A 25,281-nucleotide genomic window follows, 5' to 3' on the forward strand; every position below is an offset into this window, starting at 1 on the left:
AAAACATATATAATTTAAAATTATTTAAACATAAAAAAGCATAAGTGCTCAGAAAATAATTTTTATTACAAATTTTTTTTATTATTGTAGTATTGTATTATTTAATATTGTAATTTGAATTTGTACTATAAATTAATAAGAATATAATAATTAAAAAATTTATATTAAATAATATCTACTAGATGTCATTTATACATATTTTATAAAAATGACTTACTAACAGATGGCGCGAATATTTTCATATTTGAGAACTTTAATTGCAAATCAAGAAAATCTAACAAATTATATTATCAATGAATTTTAAATGAAAATTAACTTCATAAATACTTTAAAAAACGGGACGGTAACGTCCTCTTAAGAATGATCGATATGTAAGGAATTTATTCATCAAAATTGCAATTGTATTTGTATTACAACGAAGATGCGAATGTTCATACGTGATATACTTGTAAAACATCACCTGATCCGATTATTCCTATCGCCTGATTAATATATTTGATAAACTGTTTACCGCGGTAAGTTTATGACCAGTTCAAGAACAATGTCGACATCGTTAATAGTATTTTAAGAATTGGGACGTGATAATGATCACACGAATTATCCAGATTATTTCAAACCGAAATAACGAGTATTTTAGCAAAATTAATGCTTTTTTATCTCAAATAAATTTCTACTGCCAGTAGTTAAAATTCAACGTTTAAAAACGTTTAAAAATTAATGATTTATAATGCCACGCAGTCGTTTGGATGCTGTTTATAGAAGTATTCTTCTCACTAAATTTTTTACGAAAGGCTGGGGTAGTCCTCAAAATTTGAAAAGGTAAGAATATTCTTGATGAAAGTAATAACTTTGATTTTATTTAATATAAATTTAAATATTTGATTCGTGTTCGTGAGTATTCGATATTAGTCTTATGATTGAAATATAAATAAATTCTATATGTGCATATATTATATTAATGTTATTATTTTATATATATAATATTTATACATAAAATTATAAAATACATTTATAAATAATATTTTAATACTAATTGTGATTAAACTTAATATATTATATAAATAAATTGTACTAAAAATGTTTTTTATAAGAATTATTAAAAATTATATATAAAATATAAGAAATAAATTAAAGAAATAATATATATTATATATATAATATATATAATATATATAATATATATAATNATCATTAAATTTATATATATATATTTCAGAATATTTGAATTTAGAAGACTTCTTGCTAATAGAGACACATGTTATAAACTTATACCTCGTGATTATCCAATTAATATAACTAAGGTAATGTAAATATTTTAAAATTGAGATTAATGAAAATAGAAAAAATATATTTATTATTTATTATTATATTTATATTATGTTAATATTATATTTATTATTTTTATATATATTTATTGCAGGATGAAGAATGGTCAGATTGTCATATAATAGAAGGTCGTTTTGAAAGTCCATTCAATAAACATCTTCCTCAAATAATGCCTTATGAAACAATAACTGCAAATTTTCAATTAGTCTTACCAAGAAAATGGTACTCTCATAAAATAAAGCCTATTTGTTTACATCTTGCAGGTACTGGAGATCATGTAAGTAAACTAATCTTGAATTAAATTAAAATATTACTTTTTTTTATAATATATATATAAAATAAATGATTTTTATATATTGAAATTGATTTGGTTATTACCTGGTTTCAGTTCTTTTGGCGGAGAAGAAATTTAATTGCCAAACCTCTACTAAAAGAATCAGGAATTGCATCTCTATTATTAGAAAATCCATTTTATGGTACAAGAAAACCGCAGAATCAAATGTAAGAACTTATGTTCAGAAGGTTTGTAATAGTAAACAAATATTGTATTTTAAAAGAAATATATATGTATATTAATATTGATTTGTGATTTATAGACGTTCTTGTTTACATAATGTCTGTGATATCTTTGTTATGGGAGGATGTTTAATAATGGAATCAATTGTTTTATTAAATTGGTGTGAACAGCAAGGATTTGGACCTTTAGGACTCACAGGCTTATCAATGGGTGGTCATGTTTGTATTTTAACTTTTCTTTTTAATTTTAAAAGTTTAATAACATAAATAAATTTAATTATTTATGATATTAATTATTTTATGATTATTTATGATTATTTTATGATAATTATCAATAATAAATATTGATTTGTTTAGATGGCTTCTTTAGCAGCAACTAATTGGCCAAAACCAATACCATTAATCCCTTGTCTTTCTTGGTCAACAGCATCACCAGTATTTACTCAAGGAGTAATGAGTGCTTCGATTAACTGGACACTTTTAGAAAATCAATATTTTGCAAATGAACTGTACCAAAATGATCTCGCCAAAATGGTGAAAATCATAGGTAAAGAAGTAAGTGAATTAACATAGTGAAAACATAAAAAAGATTTTTAAATATAATTATAAAAAATAATATATTTTTAATATATTTTTACAAAATATATTTTTAGTATAATATTTTAGTATAATATTTTAGTATAATATTTAAGTCATTTATTTTTAGGATGCGTTTTTAGCTGGACAACATTTTGCACAGCATTATCCTTCAAGCATGAAAAGAGTTAATGAATTAAAGAAAATGACTGAAAATGTTACTAAGAAAGTAAATACTATAACTGCCTCTGAAACTGTGATTAATAATAGAGATTATGATGAACAAAATAAAGACAATACTTTAAAAAATGAAATTGCTGAAGAAAAAGCAGCAAGAATATTTCCATTAAATATATTATCTAACAAATTTAAATTAAAAGATTCAAGTACACATAAAGGCATGTATATTTTTGGCATATATATATATATATGTATATTTATGAATTCTAAATTTATTTTTTCTTTAACAAAATTGATAACATAATTTTCTTAAATGTTTTTAAATATGCTATTATTTATATAATTGAATTATTTATGTAAAACATAACTTATATTACATTTTACAGGAATTTAATAATATATTAATATTGTATTAACAAGTTTTTTTTTATATAATTTAATAATTTTGAATTTTTAAAATTTGTATTTTTTTCACACATTAATAATTTACAAACGTTTGATATTAAAATTATTAATAAATATAATGTTTATTAAAATATTTTAAAATAAATGTTTATTAAAATATATATTTTTTTTATATTTTTTTTCTCAGTTTTAAATGTTAATTTTAAGAAAGCATGGTTGATATAAGCATGATTATTATATTGCTTTGGCAATAGGTATATGTTTGTTACCAGTTCCAAGACATCCATTATTTTCGGACTGTAAATGGCGTGAACGAGAAGCATTACAATTTATGTGTGGAATAATGGATGAATGTACGCACTTAAAAAATTTCGAAGTACCTGTTGATACCGAATTGATTATTGCTGTTTGTGCAAGAAATGATGCGTACGTACCACGAGATGATTGTATGAGTTTGGATAAAATTTGGCCAGGAGCAGAAATTCGATATATAGATGCTGGACATGTATCCGCGTATCTTCTCCATCAGAAAGTATTTAGGTAAATATCATATATTTGACTAATATAATATATTTGATAAGTAATAGTAAGTAAATTTGAAATTTCTGAAAAAAATTAAAAATTTATCTTTTGATTCATTTATTTTTCATTTTCAGATCTACTATAGTAGAGGCATTTGAACGATCACTGAAAAAATATCCTTTACAGATTAGCTGATGTATAATATTATTTAAATTAACTAAAGTTAGTGTAAAAAGATTCTACAAATTATTTTTAAAGTGTAATTTCGTGTTCATTCGCGATATTATATTAAGGTAAATTATATATTTAAACCATTTTTTAGATACTTTACAATTTTTATTATTTTTTAATTGAAACAAATTGGAATATAAATAAGAGTTAATCATGTGTACAGATTCAAATCTCTATACATATACTGTAAGAAATGTTTATTATAATAAAATATATTTTATGAAGTACGAATAAATTATAACATATTTGTATACAAGAATAAATGATCTGATTTATTATTTATTCGTTTATTATTTTTTACTTTTTAAACTCATTTATGTATAATATTAGATGTATAATATAGATTAGTAAAAATTAATAAAAAATAATATATTGGTTTATAATATTAATTATAATATTAAGATATAGTATTAATATTTATTTAAAATTATCAATAAATTAATTATATATAAATCAAAGATAAATAAAATTTTTAAATATTCTTAAAAGATATAAAACTATAAACTTAAATTATGCGGGTATTATGAAATAGGAAATACAATGGCGCTATCTGTAGGACTGATAATAGAATCAATTAAACCGGAAACTGTAGCCGCTCGCGTAAAGGCCAGGAGCAAGCGTTGGCCACATGTGTTTTGTAGACCGCTTTTCCGTGGAAAAAGATCACCGAAAATGCCGTGTTTACGTAATCTGTGGTAACGTGACGTTGAAACGGTGCTCCTGAACTCGCTGCTATTGTGACAAAATTTTTAGCCTGTATTCAAGCCAGTCAAAAAAGATTTGCAAAATATAAAGAAGAACGTAAAGAAGAAAAATTACTTGTACTAACAAGGTGTACCCTGGTTGTCTGCTAACTTCCTTTTTTCTACTTGGCACGTATTGCATATACTGATATATTTTCTCGACATTTTTCATCCATAAAAAAGGTAGATTTAATCATTATTTAATTATTTATCATAGATCAAAAAAAAAATTTATACCGGCTCATTTTTGATCATTTTATGAAATCGCCGAGTCAGCGTGTTCTTAACCACGCAACTTATTTCCTCATATAAATGTATTAGAAATTCTTCGTACATTCAATTATCGTGATAAAGATTTTTGTCAAAATTTTTTTTTTTGGATATTAAAAAAATTTAACACAAGTGAAATAAAAAAAAAAACTGTTAGATATTCGATAACGACCGCATGTGCATACCGCGCCTTCTGGAAAGAGCGATACCTCGTGACGAGAACATTGAGTGGGCGTTCTCTTATTAACAAAATAACTAGCGACTGGCTTTTTATATTCGTGTATAATTTTTATTAAATTTAACGTGTCCGTGCATTATTGCACGAATTTCAAGAAGAGATGCGTCTAATTCACGGCATGGAGGACATGCTTAAATTGATGCTTTGAAGCCGAATCGACGCACGAAATATTTTGAATCTCCGATCAAATAACGAGAATATTCGGGTAAATTAATGTATCCGAAGGTGTTCAATGTTCCTCAGGACTCCTCAACTGCCTGAGAGGAAGTAACATCTTATAAAATTTTTTCGAGCCAAATTCTCGTGATCGGACTACCTCGTGTTTTGTCTTTCGGCGCGTACTATTCAAGATGGCGGCCAAGGTAGCCAACAGCACTCAGGGAAGTACCGAAAGAGAACAGTGCCCTGGGGTCTCTTATGCAAGTATTTTAAATCCAAAAAGCAGTAATGAGATCCGAACTGTTAATAAGGGCAATAATAAGGAGAATATCGGTGATCAAGTTCAATCAGTATCTATTAATCGTATTGCTTCTCAAAGTCTAACTGCTAAAGGAAAATCTTATCAAAGAACTGGAAGAAGAATTAATTCACAGAATAAAATTGAAAAGCGTTATGGAAATGAATTACCACCAACTGCAGAACAGAGCCAATTATTTATACAAAAAGAAAATTTAGTTGAGCAACGACAAGAACCTATTCTTGAAAATGAACAATTAAATGGTGATATTGGAAGTGATGGAGAGTTTCAAACAGTAGCACCAAAAAGTGCTAGGAGGAAAGAAAAATTACGAGAACAACAGAGGGATTTATTTAGAGAACGACAAAGATATCGTGATCACAGATATCCTCTTCGTGGTCATACTGGAAGTAATGAAAGATCATATAAAGAACGAGATCGAGGAGATAAAGGAAGTATAGATCATAATATGGGAAATAAGGATATTCAAAAAGATAAAGAAGAACCAGAGACAGAATCAGAATTTCAACCTCCAGTTAAATATATTGAAGCTCCTTTACCTGCAGTTAATCCTTGGACCAAAAGTAAAATTGTACCACCAACAACATCTTCAAATTTTGTTACTGCCATATCTTCAGGAAATGTAACATCTATTGAAAAACAGATTGAGAAAGAGAAAAGAGTACTTCAACCTCAACAACAACAGGGTATTATTGGTAAGTGTCAATATACATTTCAAATCATTTATTTTTATGCATTATTATATTGCATTTTATGAATTTTTATTTAAATTAAAAAAATAAATAGAATTTTATGCTTTTTATATATAGAAATACTATTAATTCTAGTTCTAATTTTATATATTCCAATTCTATTTTTTTTTTATCTATAAATATAATAATTTATCTATAAATATAATAATTTAATAATAAATAATTTAATAAATAAATATAATAATTTATCTATAAATATAATATAATATAATATAATATAGTTTTAAAGATTTACAAAGAATATATTATAACTTTTAAATACTTTATTTTTTTTAAAATTCAAAAATAATTAGTTAAAAGTTCAAAAATTTATAAAAGTTTTCATATACATACATTTTATATGTATTACAATTTTATAAAAAATCAGATAATAAATTAATAAAAATTAAAAATTAATAAATTAATAAAAATTAAATGTATATAATTATAAACAAACATCTTCTAACATATACATAAATATGTATATGTTAATATATGTATATGTATTGAAATAACATATTTTTAAGCAAAAGATTTGTATTTTCATAATTATTATAAAAAATATATTAGTAAATATATACATATTATAAAAATACATATATATATATATATATATTATTATTAAAAATTTTTAAGGTATATATAAAAATAATAATTAGCTTAAATATTGTAAATTTTTATAAAATTAGTGATTTTAATATTTGTATCAAATTGGCCTTGGACTTTGTACATGTGATGAAAGAGGTTCTTATCTAATTATAATATAGCATATGAAAGTACTTTTCCAAAAATATTGATAATAATTAAGTACTAAATTAATCAAAAAAAGAAAAATTAATTTATTTAATTATATAATAATTTGATTTAAAACAATATAATTCAATAAATTTAATAACAATTTTTTAATATTTCAATGTTTAAATTTTTAAAAATCTTATTTTTAAAAAATATAATTTTAATAGTGCGTAATTATATTATATGCTATTTGAAAATAAAATAAATTATCATATATATTGGTAAATAACAAAACAACTTAAAAAATTTTAATAAATATATATATTTTTTAAAAAATTATTTAATGTCGAAAAATATATATCTATATTAAATCAAAATTTTTTCATAACTTATTGAGATATTGTGATAAATTTTCTAAATTGAATACATGGTTTTTGTATCAAAATTTGAAATGAAAATATAAAATTTATATAAAAATATATTAAACTTTATCTATACTATAGAAGTTAATAAAATATTTATAATAATATTAATTAATCTTATTACTTTGCTTATTAACTATATTTATCTAAATTATTAGTATTTAACATAAATATATTTAAATAATAATGCTATTCTATTGTCTGAATATAATTAATAAATGTTGACAAACTATATAATTAATTGAAATGCGACATTGTAACGAAACGATAAGAAAAAAATAGTAATAAAGAAAATATTTTATGTTTTCAATAGATAAACTACACACGTATATGAAAAACAATAGAAAAATATTTTTAAAAAATTGTAAAAGTTAAAAATATAGAAATATACTATTTAAAATTTAAAAAAAAAAAATTTTTATATATTATTTTTAAAGAATTCATATTTACTTTGATATTTAATAAATGAATAGCATATAAAAAAATTTTGTTTTAATATTATAATTTTTAACATTGTGTCATGTAATTTCAATCAGTAAAAAATATTTTTTTATTAAATATATTTTATAAAAATTATTAATTTAATTCTAATAATTTATTTGATATATTAATTTACAAATTAAATCTTATCATATATTTTATTATATAAATTTTGTATAAATTAAATAATTTACAAATTTAATTTAATTTAATTAATATGAAATGTTACATATTAAGTATTGTATTTTTTGTTTAAAGAAGGAATTAAGAAATATGTTCAATCTTAAATATATATAAATATGTTTATGCAAATTTTTATAAACATTGAAAATGTAACAAATATTTAAGAAAAGCTGCATTCATGAAGCTTTTTGCAAATTATGAATTTTTTAAATTTTTCAAATAATAGAATTATTCAAAAATTATATAATTTTATTTAAATAGAAAACATATAAATGAGACCCATAAATATTATGAAATTTTAAATATGTGAAAAAGAAATTTTAAATTAAATTTCTAATTCTAGATATTTATTATTTGAATTTTTCTATTATAATAGAAAATTAACATGTTGAAATAATATTGAAAAGAATTTTTATTTTATTAAATAATTTTTTTTATAAATTCATTTAATTTTGTATTATTTAATAAAATAGATATAAGATATAAAGAATAAGTACTGACACAATTCAATTTATCGTATCGATTACATAAAAAAATCTTCATTAATAAAAGTAAACAAATTTTGTTATATAATGCAACAGCTTTACAATATTTAATCAATTGTTATATCAGATATCAATTGTTATACTTAGAAAAAAATCTTGAATCTCAGTGAAAGATTAAGAATAGATAACACGATATTAATTAAGATGTTTAATTGTTAAAATGATAATTTTAAATGCTCGATTCGTTTATGTTATCTGAGCATCGTCAATTAATCCTCGGCATACGTGGCAAGAAAATAGTGTTGGCAATCGAATCATACGTCATTTATATCTAATCTTTTTTTATTTGCATAATAAATTTTTGATCTCCTTTCTGAATAATCCTTTCTTTGCTTCATACAAATGATCTAACATTGCTACAACACATGAATTTATTTTCAAAATAGTAATATGATTTAATTTCTTAGTATAATAACTAAAATTTTGATGAAAAATGATATGTTAACTTTTAAAATAATATTAGTAGCCGATTATATTAAAATATAAATTTAAAAATATGATTTGATTATATATAAAATATGAAATCGTCGAGCAATGATTTTTTTTGTTTTCTATCCAATAAATGTACATAACATGATGCAATTATAAGAATTTCAGAATAATTATTTTATATTTTTAGCTCTAATCTAAACTCAGAAATTTCTGAGATTATTCTTGGAGAATGATAAATAATTTCTGATAAAAATTAATAATATCTAATAACTTATATGTGGATATTTAGACTTTTGCACCTTAAGTAAATATACCTGTTAGATCAAGTATATATTTTACTCTAATTTTTTATGAATCTTTATATCTTATATTTTTTTATTATTTGTCCCAATGTTTACTTTTTATATACTTATTTATCAGATCGAAACAGTATCAACAAAATTATGAAGTAAATGATGTAATAATTTCATATCCACAAGGAAAAATTATAATCGTTGATTGTATGTTCTATCTACATTGAAATATGTCGCAGAAAGTGAGAGTAGTGAGAGGGAAACCTGTTTCAAGTTGTAGACCTTCTACCTTTAAAATAAAAGTAGATAAAAGTAGAATCGTAAAGTCCAATGAATTCCAACTATATGTATATTATGTCAAATAAGAATATAAATAGTAAAATTGTAACGTAATGTCAAGATCATTTCCTTTTTTTCGTTACATAACGAAATACACATGAATAACATGAAAATGTTAATAAATAATAAATTTGAAATGCTTATCTTGAAGTTTTTTAAATATTTTTTTTAAATATTTATTTTTAATGTTAATTAATATTTCTGTTTCATCTAAAATTAAAGAATTAAAGTTCATTTGAAAGAAATTGTATAATTTTTACACTGAACTTTATGTGATATATTTTTATTATTTTTTGAAATGATTCGTTATTAAAATTAGCAAAAAATTAGCAAAATTTCTTTATTCGATTTTTTTCTTTATCTTTATAATTATTCTCCTTATACGACATCCATAATTCCTACAAATTTATGTATTGAATTGAGCGGAAGCTATATAATGTACGTATGTGTATTATTGTGTTAGCTAGTTATCGATGTAACAAGTTGGAACAAATAGGTTGCCATTAACTTTCTTGCTTAGTTACAGCATTTCGTAAAAAAATATTGATTTTTTTGCGTATCTTATGAGATGAAAAAATTTAGTTGGAAATACTATCATGCAATAATGATACCGATATTATTATAAATAAAATGACATTATCTTTTTATTAATTTTCTTTGAGTTTTCATTATAACAAAATAGAATGTAATGTGCTCAATACATATACATATATATATATATATAAATATATAAAATATAATATATAATATAATAAATGTTGCAAATATCATTTCTTCGTTATTCGAATATTATGTATGATAATTATTAGTAATTATATATTATTAATAATGCATAATATTATTGAAAAATTAAACAAATTTTAATATTTTGTTATTTTAAATTAAACAAATTTTTATATTATTATAATTCTATTTATTTAATAATAAATTTTCTCAAATTATTGAAAAAAGGGAAACCAGTTGAAAAGAAATGAAAATTGCATTTAATATTGTTTGTATATCCAAGACTAGCGAACAGCTGTTAGTATTTACTGTCGCTGTAAGCCTTCGTTGATTCTCCTTTTGCCTAGGAGTTCAGTGCAACGTTGACTCTCGAAGTGCAACTTAGATATAAAACGGCGGGTTTTCATTGTATCTCTAGTCAAAAGAATTTTTTTCTAGTGCTTATTGTTCGAAAAGAATATTAAAAAATTTTCAATAAAAGAAAAACAAAATTTATGCAAAATGTATAAACACTTGTTTTTAAATAGGAAATAATATTTCGTAAATTAAAACTAATTGTTCATACATAATAAGTAATCATTTTATCGGGTTCGAAAAAACAAAATATTGCATATTAATTATTTTGCTTTTACAAATAATATCAGTAAATCATATTTATATGTTTATATTCATATATATTTTAATTCATATTTTAATTATATTTTTAATTATTATTTTTCATAAAGGTAAAATTCATAACAAATGATAAAAGTTATGTAATTTTTTAATTAATTTTTTAATCAATTTTTTTATATGTGTGCAAGAAGATAAAATAATAGCAACATTTAAAATTATTTCGTTATATTCGTCAATTCTAACCTATACTATTGCCATGTAAATTGAATCTCATTCGTTTTCATTTTTTTTTTTTTCTTTCTTTTATAATTTATAAAGTTTCTTTATTTTTTTATAGTATTTTATTTTATAATATTTTTTCAATTCGAAACAGTGAAATAATTTTATTTATATAAAAAAAAAAAACAAAAAGAGTACGAATATACCTGTTGCGCCTTTTTGAAAGTGAAATATAGTATTAAATAGTCAATTGCTATTATATTTGTTCGATTCAGATGTTATGTAATTTTTTTGTAATTCTTAAAAAAAATCTCACTTTTTTAATGGCTATCTGTATTATAATGAGAATCCTTATTTATTAAAAAAATATTTAGTGAACATAAGTATCCAACGAAGTTGTTTTCTACGTGAAGAGATCAATACATAATGAAGATTAATACAAATAAAACTGATACTATACAACGTAAGTTTTTCTTAATTTTAAAAAATATTACTAACGATAATATCGAATAATGAAAACATTCTTTTGTAATAAATGAATCCAAACACAATATAAATCATTTGATTTAAATTTATTTTAATCAAAAAAATTATTTAAATCAAAAAAATCTCTTAAATAATTTATTTTATACATAAAATGAGAAGAAAAATATTCAAAAATTGAACAATCTTATATGTTTTGTTTTTTTATTTATGTAACATATGTTTAATGCAGTAAAATTACAATGTCACATCTGAGATAATATATACGTATGTCCGATACGGAAAAGTTAATATTACGTCAGAGGTAACATATATCTATTAATTAAAAACATCGTTTATTTAATTTGTACAATTTTCTATTCTATAAATTCTATTATAAATATTCTATTATATAAATTTATTTTTGATTTTTATCTATATATTTTTGAATTCTAAAAATTTAGAATTTTAAATTTAGTTTAACAGTTTGTAAAGTTTTAATAAATTATTAATATATAATATGTAATAATATCAATAATTTTATAATTTTATATTTTTACAATATGTACATAAAAAAGATTTTATTTATATATTATGTATTGTTTATTATTTTTATATTGATAATTATTGTCAATAATGCATGTTTAGATTAACATGATATTATTATTTCGACGAAGTTTATTGTAGTTGAAAATTAATTTGTTATTAATTAATTAATTAATTAATTAAATAAAATCCTTTAGCGAGGAAAATCATAGTAATTTGTATTAATAACTGATTTTGATTATTAATCATAATATTTAATATAGTTAATAAAATTAGTATATTTTCTTCGCGACATTTTTATTGCTTTGATTTCTTATATTTTTATCAATCCTTCTTAATTCCAACCTGTATATTGTTTTTTTTTATCAATCTTTCAGTATTAACTAATTAAAATTCTGTTACGTTTATTTTAACGTTTCATTGTGCAAGATATATATGTAACTTATTACATGCCATGTTTTACTCGAAATTAATCGTAGATGATTCTTATTCCATTTCGAAATTATCGAAATTATCGACAATATCGAATTGTAGAACGAGAAACAGAATGCGATATGAAGTGTGAAGTTATATACTTTCGTTTTTGTAGGAATTGTATTTTCGAAGTAGCCGATAAAAGATTGGTTCAATTAAAAACAGGTCAACAAATAAATCTACAGCTACATTACTTGCGTAACGTGAGCTGTACTTTAAGAAGAGATTTGTACACTAACACATACAATACATCATTTATTTATAGAAAATTATATTTATAGAAAATAAGAAAATTGAAGATAATAACAAACTTGTTTAAATATATTCGATAATAGAACATTTTATTTGTTGTTATATATAAAATGCAAATGACGCATTAATAAATTTATATTTAAAAAGAAGATTATTTGTAAAAATATATCAAGAATCATTTGCTTGAAAGAAAATACTTAACTAAATAATTTCAAGTAAGGAGATAAAAAATGTACAGCTCTTTAAATTTTTAATATAATTATAATTTCCATAGTGTGATAATTTATGTATACAGATATATTGTATTATTTCTTTTATATAATTTCATGACAAACATGACAAATAAAAAAATATTTGGATAATTTAATTTGAATAATTTTTTATGATAATAATAAGTCAATAAGAATTATCATGTTTTTTCCTTTTTTTTTTTTTTAATCAAATATTTTCAATTTTTTCTTAAGGCAGATGTATATATATAAACATTTTATAAAATAGTTGTAGATCAATATTTCTCAATCAATATTTCACAAGATATTTCAGCAGTTTTAGATTTCGCGAAAATCTTATTGAAATTTTATTAATTAAATATATTTGATATTTAATAATATTTATAAATAATCGTGAAAAATATAACGAGTCGTTATATTTTGTAATATTTATATTAATTTATATTAATTTATATTAATGTAATAAATAAATATTATTATTGGTTATAGAATATAAATATAAATTTTTATAAAAATTACGGTGTGTTGTGAAAACCTAAAAGTTTCGAAATAACTTTGAAATAATCACTAACTTAAAAAAGTTAGGAAATATTGCTGTAGTTATTTGAGGTCACAAAATTTTCGAATAGATAAATAACTCGATAAAAAATTGTTTTTAGTTGAAAATTTTGACATTTATTTCAATATTACTTTATCACTGATGTACTTTATTGTCTTTTTTTTTTCTTTTTTCTTTCATTTTTTTTTCTTTTTTTTTTTTTACAGAAAATGGCATTAACGCCGGAAATCATCCGACTATTGTGACGGCTACAAAAGATAGGAGAAAATTTAATCGAAAGGTAAGTCATGATTTTAATTTTAGAATGAAATGATAAAATCATGTTTTATGCTTGCAATTATGTTCTATGTTTTTTATCTATTTAATGAACATCTTAAATATTATATTATTAATATTAAATATATATTATAATATTAAATTAATTATAATATTAAATATTATATTATATTATATTATACATATTATTAAAATATTAAATATTATAAATATTTATATATATATATATATATATATTTGAAAAGAGTATTGTATTGCTTTTGAAATATATATATATGTAATATAAATTATATTTATTTATAACTTGTAAAATGTATAATATAATAATTTTACAAAAACATTCTTTTCCATGAATTTTAAACATTATTCATAAAACTTTGTTAATTTTTACCATGTTGCTTATATTTAAAATTTAGTTTATGAATTTAATAGGCGAGCGATTTCTCCGATATTGGTGATTGGCCAACCTTGGAAGCTTCAGGAGAGGTGCGTCAAAGTTATTTTTTCAATAATTTAATTTTTGGAATATGATTTTTTTAATGTGTAAAATATTTGATTAATTTATTTTTATAATTTTAATAGTTTTAATTTATTAAAGATTTAATTTAATCAATATAAAATTATTTATTTTTTTTAATATTTTAAACAATCTATTATTGCAAAAATATAAAAAATAAATTATGCAAAAGCTAGAACTCATAGAATATAATCTCTTATACATCTATGAGCGTAGATATTTTGCTATAGTAATATTGAATGTGGCCTCATTGCGGACATATTTATTATCCGTGAAATTTTATTACATTTATACAATTATTTATTTTTTAATAAAATGAATAGTATATTTTGTTTATTTTCATCACATATTGTCTAATAATATATTTTCTTATTTTAGAAGAAAGCAGTCGTGGCAGTACAAAAGCAAAATGGTGTAATTGAACAAAATTATAGTAAAGAAAGTAGTGGTAGTGCTGTTGAAAGTAGGGGGAAGGAAAATAAGGAGCAAAACCATTGTCAAGATGATAATGAAGAACATATAGATGGTAGTGAAAAAAAAAAGAAAGGTAATTATTGATTTTGTTTATTTCTAAAAACAAATAATTTATTATTCTAAGCCATATTTTTTCTTCTAATTTTAAAAAATTTATAAAAAATAAATTTTTAATATTTTGTTATTTATAGTAAATAAACAAAAATGGGTACCATTAGAAATAGATATAACAAAGAACCGAAGTAAAAGAGATCGTTCTCCAAAGTATCACAATCAAAGAGAAAAGAATGGAGAAGGTATTTAATAAACATTTATACACTTTATTATTTGTTTTTTTATAAATAATTCTTATATTCATATTTTTAATCTATCTATTATATTTTTAAAAATTGCATATTAATATCGTAATGTAAATTAAATATTAAGTTTAAAATTGTATCTTTTAACAGAAACAGATTCGTATAGAAATAGGGAACATGATAGACCTGCATATATCACAAGAGGTGGACGAGGTGGACGAAGTTACAGAGGAAGAGGAGGACGAGGTGGACGAGGCGCCTATCGTGGTAGTTTTAGACAGAGGCATGATCAAGTTTACATGCAGGTAATGTTCACTATTTTTTATGAATATTTGATATATGATAAAAATAATAAATAATGTGAATAATAATAATAATGATGATAATTTGATGGGAATCTCTCATAACATATCTTGATGAAAGAAGAAAGTAGACCTGATTAAATGATTTAAAATAAAATAATATTAGATTTCTAGATAAGTTTTTAATCATTATAATTTTTTAGATGCACAAATTTGGGCTTCTAGATCCTAATTACATGATGGCTTATATGGGAACGTTTTATTTTAATAATACAAATTTCATTAATATAAATACAACAACACTCAAAGAATTTTTAAGAAATCAAATGTAAGTTTGATGAATTAAAAATTTGAACATTAAAAAAATAATAAAATACAAGTGAAATTTTACTTCTTTTTATCATATAATTCATATTTTTATAGAGAATATTACTTTAGCGAGGAAAATCTTTTAAGAGATTTTTTTTTGCGTCGTAAAATGGATGCACAAGGCTTTTTACCTATTACTTTAATTGCTTCTTTCCATCGTGTACAAACTTTGACGACAGATGTTGGACTTGTTATTGAAGCAATTATGGAATCTGATAAATTAGAATTAGTTGATGGATTTAAGGTAAAATAAATGCATTTTCATAACTCTAATAGTGCACAAATTATATTTAAGACGCATCTACATTTTTTATGTATTTGATAAAAGATTTGTGCCAAATAAAATGGAAGAGGATTCGCTGACACCATTCGAACTTAATTTAAGTTCAATGAATGGAGTTTGAAAGTAGGCCTCCTTACAAGTTTATATCTAGAAAATATGTCTATTAATATATCATAATAATTGATATAGGAGTTATCATAATATAAAATATCATACATAAAATATTAAATAACATTAAATTTTATTAAAAAATCGAGAGGTCATCGGAAAATTTAAAAAATTTCTATAATATAATATATATAATAAAATAACTAATATTACTGTTATTTATTAGGTCAGAACAAAAATAGATCCTTTGAAGTGGCCTATCTTGGATGCAGCTGGAAATCCTGTGTTCTCGGAATCATCTAATACTTCTAATCCGTCTCAAAACGAAGTAATACTCTCCTCCACGTCTGAATCAGATTTTTGCCCTGCTGCTAGACCCTTATCAACGATTCCTATTCCCCCAGTTCCGCGTATTCTTCAATCCAACCACATTATCCCAACAATAGGAAGGCTCAGTGAATCAGAAAGTATATCCTCGTCAATAGGCGACAGTTTAAATCCTGACGTACCGGAGTTCATACCGAATGAACTGACAGAAAAAAATAATGAACTTATTACGGCTGATAGTAAAAATGAAAAAACTAAGACAGAAGAACAGTCAAAAGAAATGAAAACCATTCCAGCACCGAGTAACGATTCATCACTGTTCTCGAGAAATGAATTCTCGAAACCGGATGATGAAATGTCTACAACGGTCAAATGTTCTAGTCCAAGTTCAGCACCAAAAGTGCAAATTAATGGAGAATCACAATCGGCCAATAATGTTTGGAAAGAGGTAATTTTTTTTTCGTGTATTATTAGTATCAACATTGAAATTAAATTTTCGCGTTTTTTTAATCCACAGAAAAAACACACTTCCACTTTTACAAGTTATTCAAGATCTTAAATTGAACTGTACTTTTTTACCTAGAAATGTAAAGAATACAATGAATTTATAACAAAGGTGTAATAGGATGTCGTTATTACCAATTAAGTAAATTAGAATATTTGCCCGAATCGTCGATGTATTAAAATTACGACACAAACTGTGGATCTATTTCAAACAAGTTATTACTATTAGTAATAAGTAATAACTGAGTTCATGAAAATAGGTAAGGCGAAGGGTGAAACCATCACATAAGGAGAAAAGCGAAGAAAAAGAGAAAGTTGATAACGTTAAAAATGAAGAAAGAGAAGAATTAGACTTTCAATTTGACGAGGAACTTGATACACCACCACCAACTGGCCGGCACAATGCATTTTCTGAATGGTTTGTTATTATTTATTTGTTTTTAATTATATAATATAAAATTTAGCGATCCTTTAATTTTATATATCAATATTACATATATGTTGTGTATACATATATATATATATATATATATATATATATACACATATATATTGAGTGATTTAAAAAAAGATATAATTTAAGTATATAATATTAATAAAGTATATAATATCCATCATTTAAAGAATTTTTTTGAAAGATAAAAATAAAAAATAAAAATAAATAAATAAATAATAAAAAAATAAATATTTATTTTAAATAGATTTATATTGTTTTTGTAAAAAAAGTATTTTATATTTTTTTTTATTTCGATACAAATTTAATATTTAATTTTTATTGAGAATCTTAAAAAATCTTTATTTCAAATGATGATTTTTATATTAATTATTTTTTTTTTATATTTTATTCAGTACTATATATGCTTCTAAATTATTACATTGTTTTTTCAGGTCACTCTATATATATGAAAGTTAACATGTAGTATATTGTAGGTCTGAAGATGATGAAGATTATGAATTATCAGATAGAGATGTTAATAAACTTCTAATTTTTACACAAACAACGGTGCCTATATCGACGCGTATTCCAAAACACGAGGGTCATGATCGAACCGGTGATTGGACAACTAGAGTAAAAATGACCCAAGAACTTGAGCAAGCCATCAATGATGGATTGTATTATTATGAAGAAGACTTATGGATAAAAGATGGTCAACGGGTAAGTTTAAAAATTTTTTAAAAATATTTTCATATTTTAGTTATTTTATTCTTTACAGTATGGATCTTCATCGTCAATTGGAAGCTATAAAACTGTCAATGTGATTAGTCAAGAAGATTTTGAGAAAATGGCTCCTAAAGCACCTAAAAAAGCCAATCCAGAAGTTCCTCCTCCACCGCCATCAGCAATAGAAGATATGGAAGTATCACATTCACTTCCAACACAGGTTGATAATCTATATTTCTTTCATTTATATTCATATTTAATTTTATTATAATGTTCATATTATTGTAATTTTTTTTCGATATGATAAAATTATAATTATATATGAATTTTCTTAGCATTACTATATAATATATATATATATAATAATGATGTCAATAGGTAATAGCAACTGTTGACACTCAAGAAAGAAAAGATCGTCGTGTAGATAAAAATCGTTGGAATGATAAGTCAAGAAATAATAGAAATGGTAGAAGGGGAGTAGTTCCTCGTTTCTTTGCGGTAGTAAAAGATGAACCTTCGGTCGATCCTAGGACACCGCGAAAAAGAAAGACACGGCATAGCAATAATCCTCCTGTTGAGCATCATGTTGGTTGGATTATGGATGTTCGAGAGCATCGACCGCGTACATATTCTACAGGGTAAATTTATATCATTTCAACAACTTCAAAAAAAAAAAAAATTCGAATTTAAATTTGAATTTGAATTTAAATTTGAATTTGAATTTTATTTATATAGAAGTAGCGCTGGGACAAGTCCAAATGAAGGTTATCTTGCGAGTAGTTATGGAAGCGCACCACAATCTTTACCTACTTTTCATCATCCGAGTCATGCTCTTTTGAAGGAGAATGGTTTTACGCAACAGGTTTATCACAAATATCATTCGCGTTGTTTAAAAGGTAAATATGAATTTTCATTTATAATTTTCATTTTCTTTCTTATGATAAACTATGTATAGATTACATATAGAATTATTTAAAAATTATAGACCACAAAACTAATTATCTTACAAATAAAGGAATTGATGTAATTTATATTAGATTCTAAAATTTAATTAATTTTTAATATCATAATACATATATATAATATATATAATGATGAATTGTTTTATTTTTGTCTTCTTTTCCCGACTGAGGAATAATTATGAAGAGAAAAGAGGATCTGAAAAAATATTGTAATACATATAGAATATAATTAATTTAAGAATATAAATTTTAATCATATTTATATTATTTCAGAACGCAAGAGACTTGGAATCGGCCAATCTCAAGAAATGAACACACTTTTCCGTTTTTGGTCATTCTTCTTACGAGAGAATTTCAATCGTACTATGTATGAAGAATTCAGGACTGTAGCCAAAGAAGATGCTTCAGAGGGTTATCGATATGGTTTGGAATGTCTTTTTAGATTTTATAGTTATGGTTTGGAAAAAAGATTTAGACATGATCTTTATAAAGATTTTCAAGTCGAAACGATACAAGATTACGAAAGTGGTTAGTAAATTTCTTTGTTTAAGATTAAATTTAATGCACACATAGGTTGTTTAACTATTCAATTTCTTTAATAGTTAAACGGTAAAATTGTGCTATAACAAATGAAATGTTCAGTTGATACCACGAGAATGATTTGTCTCGTGTGTGGTATTTATCATAGCAACAAATATTTATTTAGTAATACTAACGTGTCACAAATGGTTAAATGATCGGTTTTAAAATTTGTTTCGTCTTCTACATAGAGTATTGATACATTTAGTCTTAATATAATAAAATAGTTATTCAATATTATGACTTTCATTATTCACTTATTAGTATTATTCAATAATATAAGTTAGTAAGTATTCAATATTAAGATTTTATATTGTATTTTAGGTCAACTATATGGCTTAGAAAAATTCTGGGCGTTCTTAAAGTATTATAAACATTCTGATCAACTTCAGGTAGATCCTAAATTACAGGAGTATTTATCTAAGTTCAAGAGCATTGAAGACTTTAGAGTAGTTGAGGTAATAATTCATTTCATTAATAAAATATAAATTACATATTTTATACATTATAACAACATTATCGTAATTCGATCAAATTAAAATTTAATTGAAAGAAAAAAAATGTTTATTTTGTTCACGTGTAATTATATATAAAATAAAATTAAAATGTCATGAATTCAGCATAAGTAATATTTGAGATAGAATATAAAAAATGAGATACAAATTAATATAATTCAATATTTTCAAAAAAAAAAATTATAAGAAAAACTATGTTCAAAGTTTATATTGTAAGCATTATATAAGTTTATATTGTAAGCAATATTATTTATATTGTAAGCATTGTATGTTGTAAATGTATACTATATTTCCTTTATTTTTACAGCCTCAAATAAATGAAATGCTACAAGCATTTGCTGCAAATTCACGATCTCAGGCTGCGAAAAGACGAAACAGAAGTGTGTCCGAAAGTGCAGGTGATGGTGATATTTCGTCCACCAATAGAGTTCGTCGATTATCTGGCGGTTCCAGTACCGTAACACTGCCAATCTCGAGTTCTGAAAACAATCCTATTGCGCAAAAATCTCGGATGGAATCAGTGAATCTTTCACAATTTCGTAACAGAGCTGGTTCGTTCGGATCTGGTCGATTAGGCCATTCCAGAAGACGGAACGATACTGCTTCCTCTTCCTCGAATAGTCAACGAGATTTAAATAAACAACAATCACGAAGCAGACAAAATTCTGGCTCTTGTACAAAGCCTCAGGAAGTGAACAGCAAATCTCAAAATACTGCTAGAGATCGTTTACAGATGACTTCGAAATTCGAGCAGATGAAGTCGGTTACAATCAAGACGGATAGTACGTCAATTTCTCAAAAATGAGATCAGCTTGAAAACCGAAGGGTAAGTGCATAAGCACTTACTCGATTTGCTAAAATGAATAAGTGCGTTGCTCCTGGGATAGGAATAATACTTGTTCTAAGGAAAAGGAATATTTCGTTTGAAAACTAATACAGAAGGTCACAGTGTTCTAGAATGTGTAAAAAAATAAGCACAAAATTCTGTATATAAAAAGATGAACTGATCAGCGCAATTTTAACTTTGTTGAAGATCGTTAGGGAAGAATAATGAAACTGTGACACTATAAGCGAAGGTGGGAAGTCTCCTTCGTCTCTAAGAGAAGTTCATCGAGCTGTTTTTAAGGTAGTTCGTTAAGGTTGTATTTACGAATATACATATATTCAATTATTCTTGCTTATATCAGGAATATATTAAACTCAGATTAAACTCTGTTCAGTTCATCCGTTAGGATACTATTGCTAAAATTGTAGCAGCAAAGAAAAAAGGCCATCCAGATTGAATGAGCACATCTGGAGAATCTAGACACGATACATTTCATAATATCAATGAATTCGTATATTCATATATTCATTGAAAACATTTATTCAAATGAATTTTTCCATTTGGAAAGAAAAAAGAAGTTATAGGTTTTTGAAGTGTACAATGTATACATTTATGACGACATTATTATCGTTATTCGAAAAAGTTGAAATCGAGAAAATGTTCTCTCTTATTTTATCATTGCTCGAGTTATCATTATGTCTTCATTCATAGAAGAATCATTTATAGATAAACTATATGATATAAAATGACATAAAATTAAAATTTCAATTTAGAGGATAATAAGAAATAATCATCAGTATAAATTTGTTCATTCTATCTTCAATTCTTAAATTCAATAAGAAATTAATGCACATTGAATCTCAAAATCTGATACTTGGATTATGAATTATGGACATGTTTGTTATGAATACAGGACATGTTTCTTCGTTCTTTATTAATAGAAGAAACTAACTTGATTTCAAATTAATATGAATAATCGGCGAATATATTTGATTCATTTGTTTATTTCATTATACGTTATTATTTTTAACATAATATAATTTGTCTCGTTAAAAGTAATTTCTTTAACAATGAATTATATATCGTTTTCACCATCGATATTTATCAAAAATTTGACTTTTGAATCGCATTCGTATCGATTGCAAGACACTGAGAATATAAAATTATAAAATTTTTAAAATATTTTTTTGTTCTTTTAATTTGATAAGAACATCACATACCTATATTTTATTACTTATGATTCTAAATATTGAGAATTATCTCTCTAACTTTTTTTATAATTTACCAAGTGTTTAATTATATAAAAAGCTTAGCTTAATATAGGTAAATAGTTTTTTGACAAATTATGTTACATGTTTGATCATCTAGTAATATTAATTGAAACTTAAATAATTTCGACGCTTAATAGATTAAATCAAGTGTTGAATCAATTAAAAATTTCTTAAAGTAATTCCATATGAATTAAATTGAAAACAAAAATGTAATTATTACCATTGTAAATGTCATATGAACATATGAAGGATATTCAATTCGTAGCCGATGCACAATGGACAATATTATATTTTATGTACAGAAATTTATAAAGGTTGTTCCTTAATAACATATATGTATGTCTATTAATTTTCAATTTATCTCAATATTATAGAGAATGTTTGAAGAATTATGGAGAAAATAGTAATAGTAAAAAAAATAACAAATCACTATGAAGATGGACATTTATTTGTTTCTTTTATATATATCATATCAAATATTATCCAATGATATGATACAGTGTAACTTTCTATCCGTATCATTAGTATATATTCGTGTCAAAACGGACAACTTATCCATACGCGAAGTAAAATGTAGATATTCACAAAAAATAAAAAAGCAACAGATAATGAAATGCTGTCCGTCCAAATAGGTTCAGCTATATAGATATTTCTGTTGTAATGGCAAAAAATCCAGAAATGGCCGATCTATGCCCATACTTTTATAACAAATTTTCATATGCATGGTGAAACGCATGCCCGTCCATATTAATGTAATGATCATACAATATAGAAATACAATAATAAAAGAAACAAATGGATGCATATTTTTATAGTAAAAATTCTTTAGTTAGTTCTAAACATAAATTATTTTATCTTATTTTATTTTCATTATCAAGAAGATTGAAATTCAATTTTATTAATCAAATATTCTAATTGCTACTCTTTTTATATTAATTTCTATAGTAAAAATTTTTTTTTATTTTTTTAATGAATTTCATTTATTAATTATATTTGCTCTATGGTTCAATTTCTTTAATATTTATAATATCTTTTTATAAATTTAGAAAATGTAGCAATTAAAAGATTCATTTATAAATATTCATCATACTTTTCATTTTATTGCCAAAAACAGAAATAAAGCGAAATTACTATTTCTGTTTTTTTTAACGCTTTAACATTCCTAACAAATTAATTTTTTATGATTAATTGACTATCTTTTTTGATTTAAAATTAATAATTAATCATCAAATATTATGATTGCATAAAAAAATATTTAAAAAATAGATTTTTGTCGACCAAAGAAAAATAATTTTCTTCAAACAAAACTCTTAATGAAACTATATAAAATTCTATTGAATATTAAATATAAAAAATTATCCAGATAATCAGAAAAAAAAATGTTAAGGACAGATAAAGAAAATAGAATATATTATTAAATTTTAAATTTAATAATAAGAAAAGTATATTTGTTAGTACATATATTTTGGCAATTTATCACGTGATTCGTGATTTTTTGTTTCATGGTGATTAAAAATCGTTCGCTGATTCTCCGCATGGTGCTCTCTATTCCGTATGGCTACTAATTCTGTTATTGTGACGATGAGATTTTCTCTCAGTAATCGAATATCTAATTTATTTCAACTTTGGTGAGTAGTTTGCTCGCATATTCCACTCGGTATTTCTCACTATGTTATGCTCGCTATAATAAACTTAATGACTAAAGTACTAACTCTATTTGTAGAAATGTATACAGTTTTGACTAATGTGCATGATACTAAACTTATTCATTAATTGATTCTTCCCAATTAATTTTCTCAGACACATAAAATTTTTTTTCTTGATAATCCGATTAATTCTTATAACTGAGAAACCTATAATATAAAGTGACGATATAAGCATGAGACAAATCTGTAAGAAACTTAATAATTTTTTCATTAATTTCGAAATATGGGCAAGATTAATATTTTTGCTCTTTTAAAGAATATATAATTCTTTCGCTAGACTTTCCAAAAACATGTTGCTGATAACATATTTTTGTTTTTATTTTTTACACACGTCTCAACATGACCTTCTTATTTAATAGTAAAAAAACAATTGCCAAATCACATATATTAATACGGCATGATTATATATTACATAGCATGGTAATATTTGCATATATTTATCGAAATAAGAACAAATCTATGGCATTGTTTTTGGAGCCCCTAGCAAAAAAAACATTCTATATTCAAGGTGCAAATTGTAAGAGAATAATTTATTGCTTTTGAATTTAACGTGTCTATCATTATATTTATATTATTTAATTTGAATATCCAAATATATAAATGTTGCGTTAGTTGACCATCATTATTTATATTAGAGTGGATTAATATTATATTTTTATCAATTTCTTGTCAAATTTATATTTCATTGAAAAAAAAACATACTCAGAATTTTTTGATTTAACTCTATTTTGATATCGATCATAAAACTCTGAATTGTGATCAGCTAATGCGATTATATAAATAGGCCTATATGAATATATAGATAAACTTTCTTTTGAGGCCTCTGAAGATTCAGAATCGAGAATTTCTGAGAAAATCGATATTGGAAATTTCTCGAGTACATGTGCACTTAACTCCCGACTGAATAGTGATATAATATAACTGGGCAGGGATATATTCTACAAGTAGAATATATGTAAAATAATTTTTTTTTTATTTTAGATTTTGTTTCCAAAAAAATCAATTTTGAAAATTTGTCGAGTATACGTGTTTTTAGTCCTGATTGAATAAATATAATATAATCTACTAAAAAATTA

The 25,281-nt window shown here is 23.3% G+C and overlaps 2 protein-coding genes across 6 annotated transcripts; both read left to right on the top strand.

Annotated features, from left to right (window-relative positions):
• The first annotated feature begins 290 nt into the window (after positions 1-290).
• LOC122718746 (protein ABHD18) lies at positions 291-3,980 on the top strand. Of its 3 annotated transcripts, XM_043944048.1 has the most exons (10): positions 292-819; positions 1,217-1,301; positions 1,421-1,603; positions 1,715-1,827; positions 1,923-2,061; positions 2,200-2,397; positions 2,549-2,816; positions 3,258-3,543; positions 3,660-3,747; positions 3,848-3,980. In XM_043944048.1, exons 1-9 carry the CDS (start codon positions 728-730, stop codon positions 3,718-3,720), a joined length of 1,425 nt encoding a protein of 474 aa, XP_043799983.1. In that variant the 5' UTR covers positions 292-727; the 3' UTR covers positions 3,721-3,747; positions 3,848-3,980. The 3 variants fall into 3 exon arrangements, with proteins under 3 accessions (XP_043799984.1, XP_043799983.1, XP_043799982.1); XM_043944049.1 differs by having other exon boundaries at positions 291-819; positions 3,276-3,543; positions 3,660-3,974; XM_043944047.1 differs by having other exon boundaries at positions 293-819; positions 3,660-3,974.
• A 388-nt stretch (positions 3,981-4,368) lies between these two features.
• On the top strand, positions 4,369-22,830 carry LOC122718798 (la-related protein 1B). 3 transcript variants are annotated; one of them, XM_043944135.1, is made up of 18 exons: positions 10,758-10,871; positions 11,577-11,665; positions 13,932-14,005; positions 14,434-14,487; positions 14,897-15,065; positions 15,184-15,288; positions 15,442-15,596; positions 15,797-15,921; positions 16,017-16,206; positions 16,580-17,128; positions 17,445-17,602; positions 18,115-18,340; positions 18,399-18,566; positions 18,725-18,984; positions 19,082-19,242; positions 19,582-19,836; positions 20,212-20,345; positions 20,710-22,830. In XM_043944135.1, exons 2-18 carry the CDS (start codon positions 11,629-11,631, stop codon positions 21,205-21,207), a joined length of 3,318 nt encoding a protein of 1,105 aa, XP_043800070.1. In that variant the 5' UTR covers positions 10,758-10,871; positions 11,577-11,628; the 3' UTR covers positions 21,208-22,830. The 3 variants fall into 3 exon arrangements, with proteins under 3 accessions (XP_043800068.1, XP_043800070.1, XP_043800069.1); XM_043944133.1 differs by lacking the exons at positions 10,758-10,871; positions 11,577-11,665 and adding an exon at positions 4,369-6,180; XM_043944134.1 differs by lacking the exon at positions 10,758-10,871 and having other exon boundaries at positions 11,396-11,665.
• The last annotated feature ends 2,451 nt before the right edge of the window (positions 22,831-25,281 follow it).

The sequence above is a fragment of the Apis laboriosa genome, unplaced genomic scaffold (genome assembly GCF_014066325.1).
Source record: "Apis laboriosa isolate Shangri-la unplaced genomic scaffold, ASM1406632v1 scaffold68_cov148, whole genome shotgun sequence".
Classification (NCBI taxonomy): Eukaryota; Metazoa; Arthropoda; class Insecta; order Hymenoptera; family Apidae; genus Apis; species Apis laboriosa.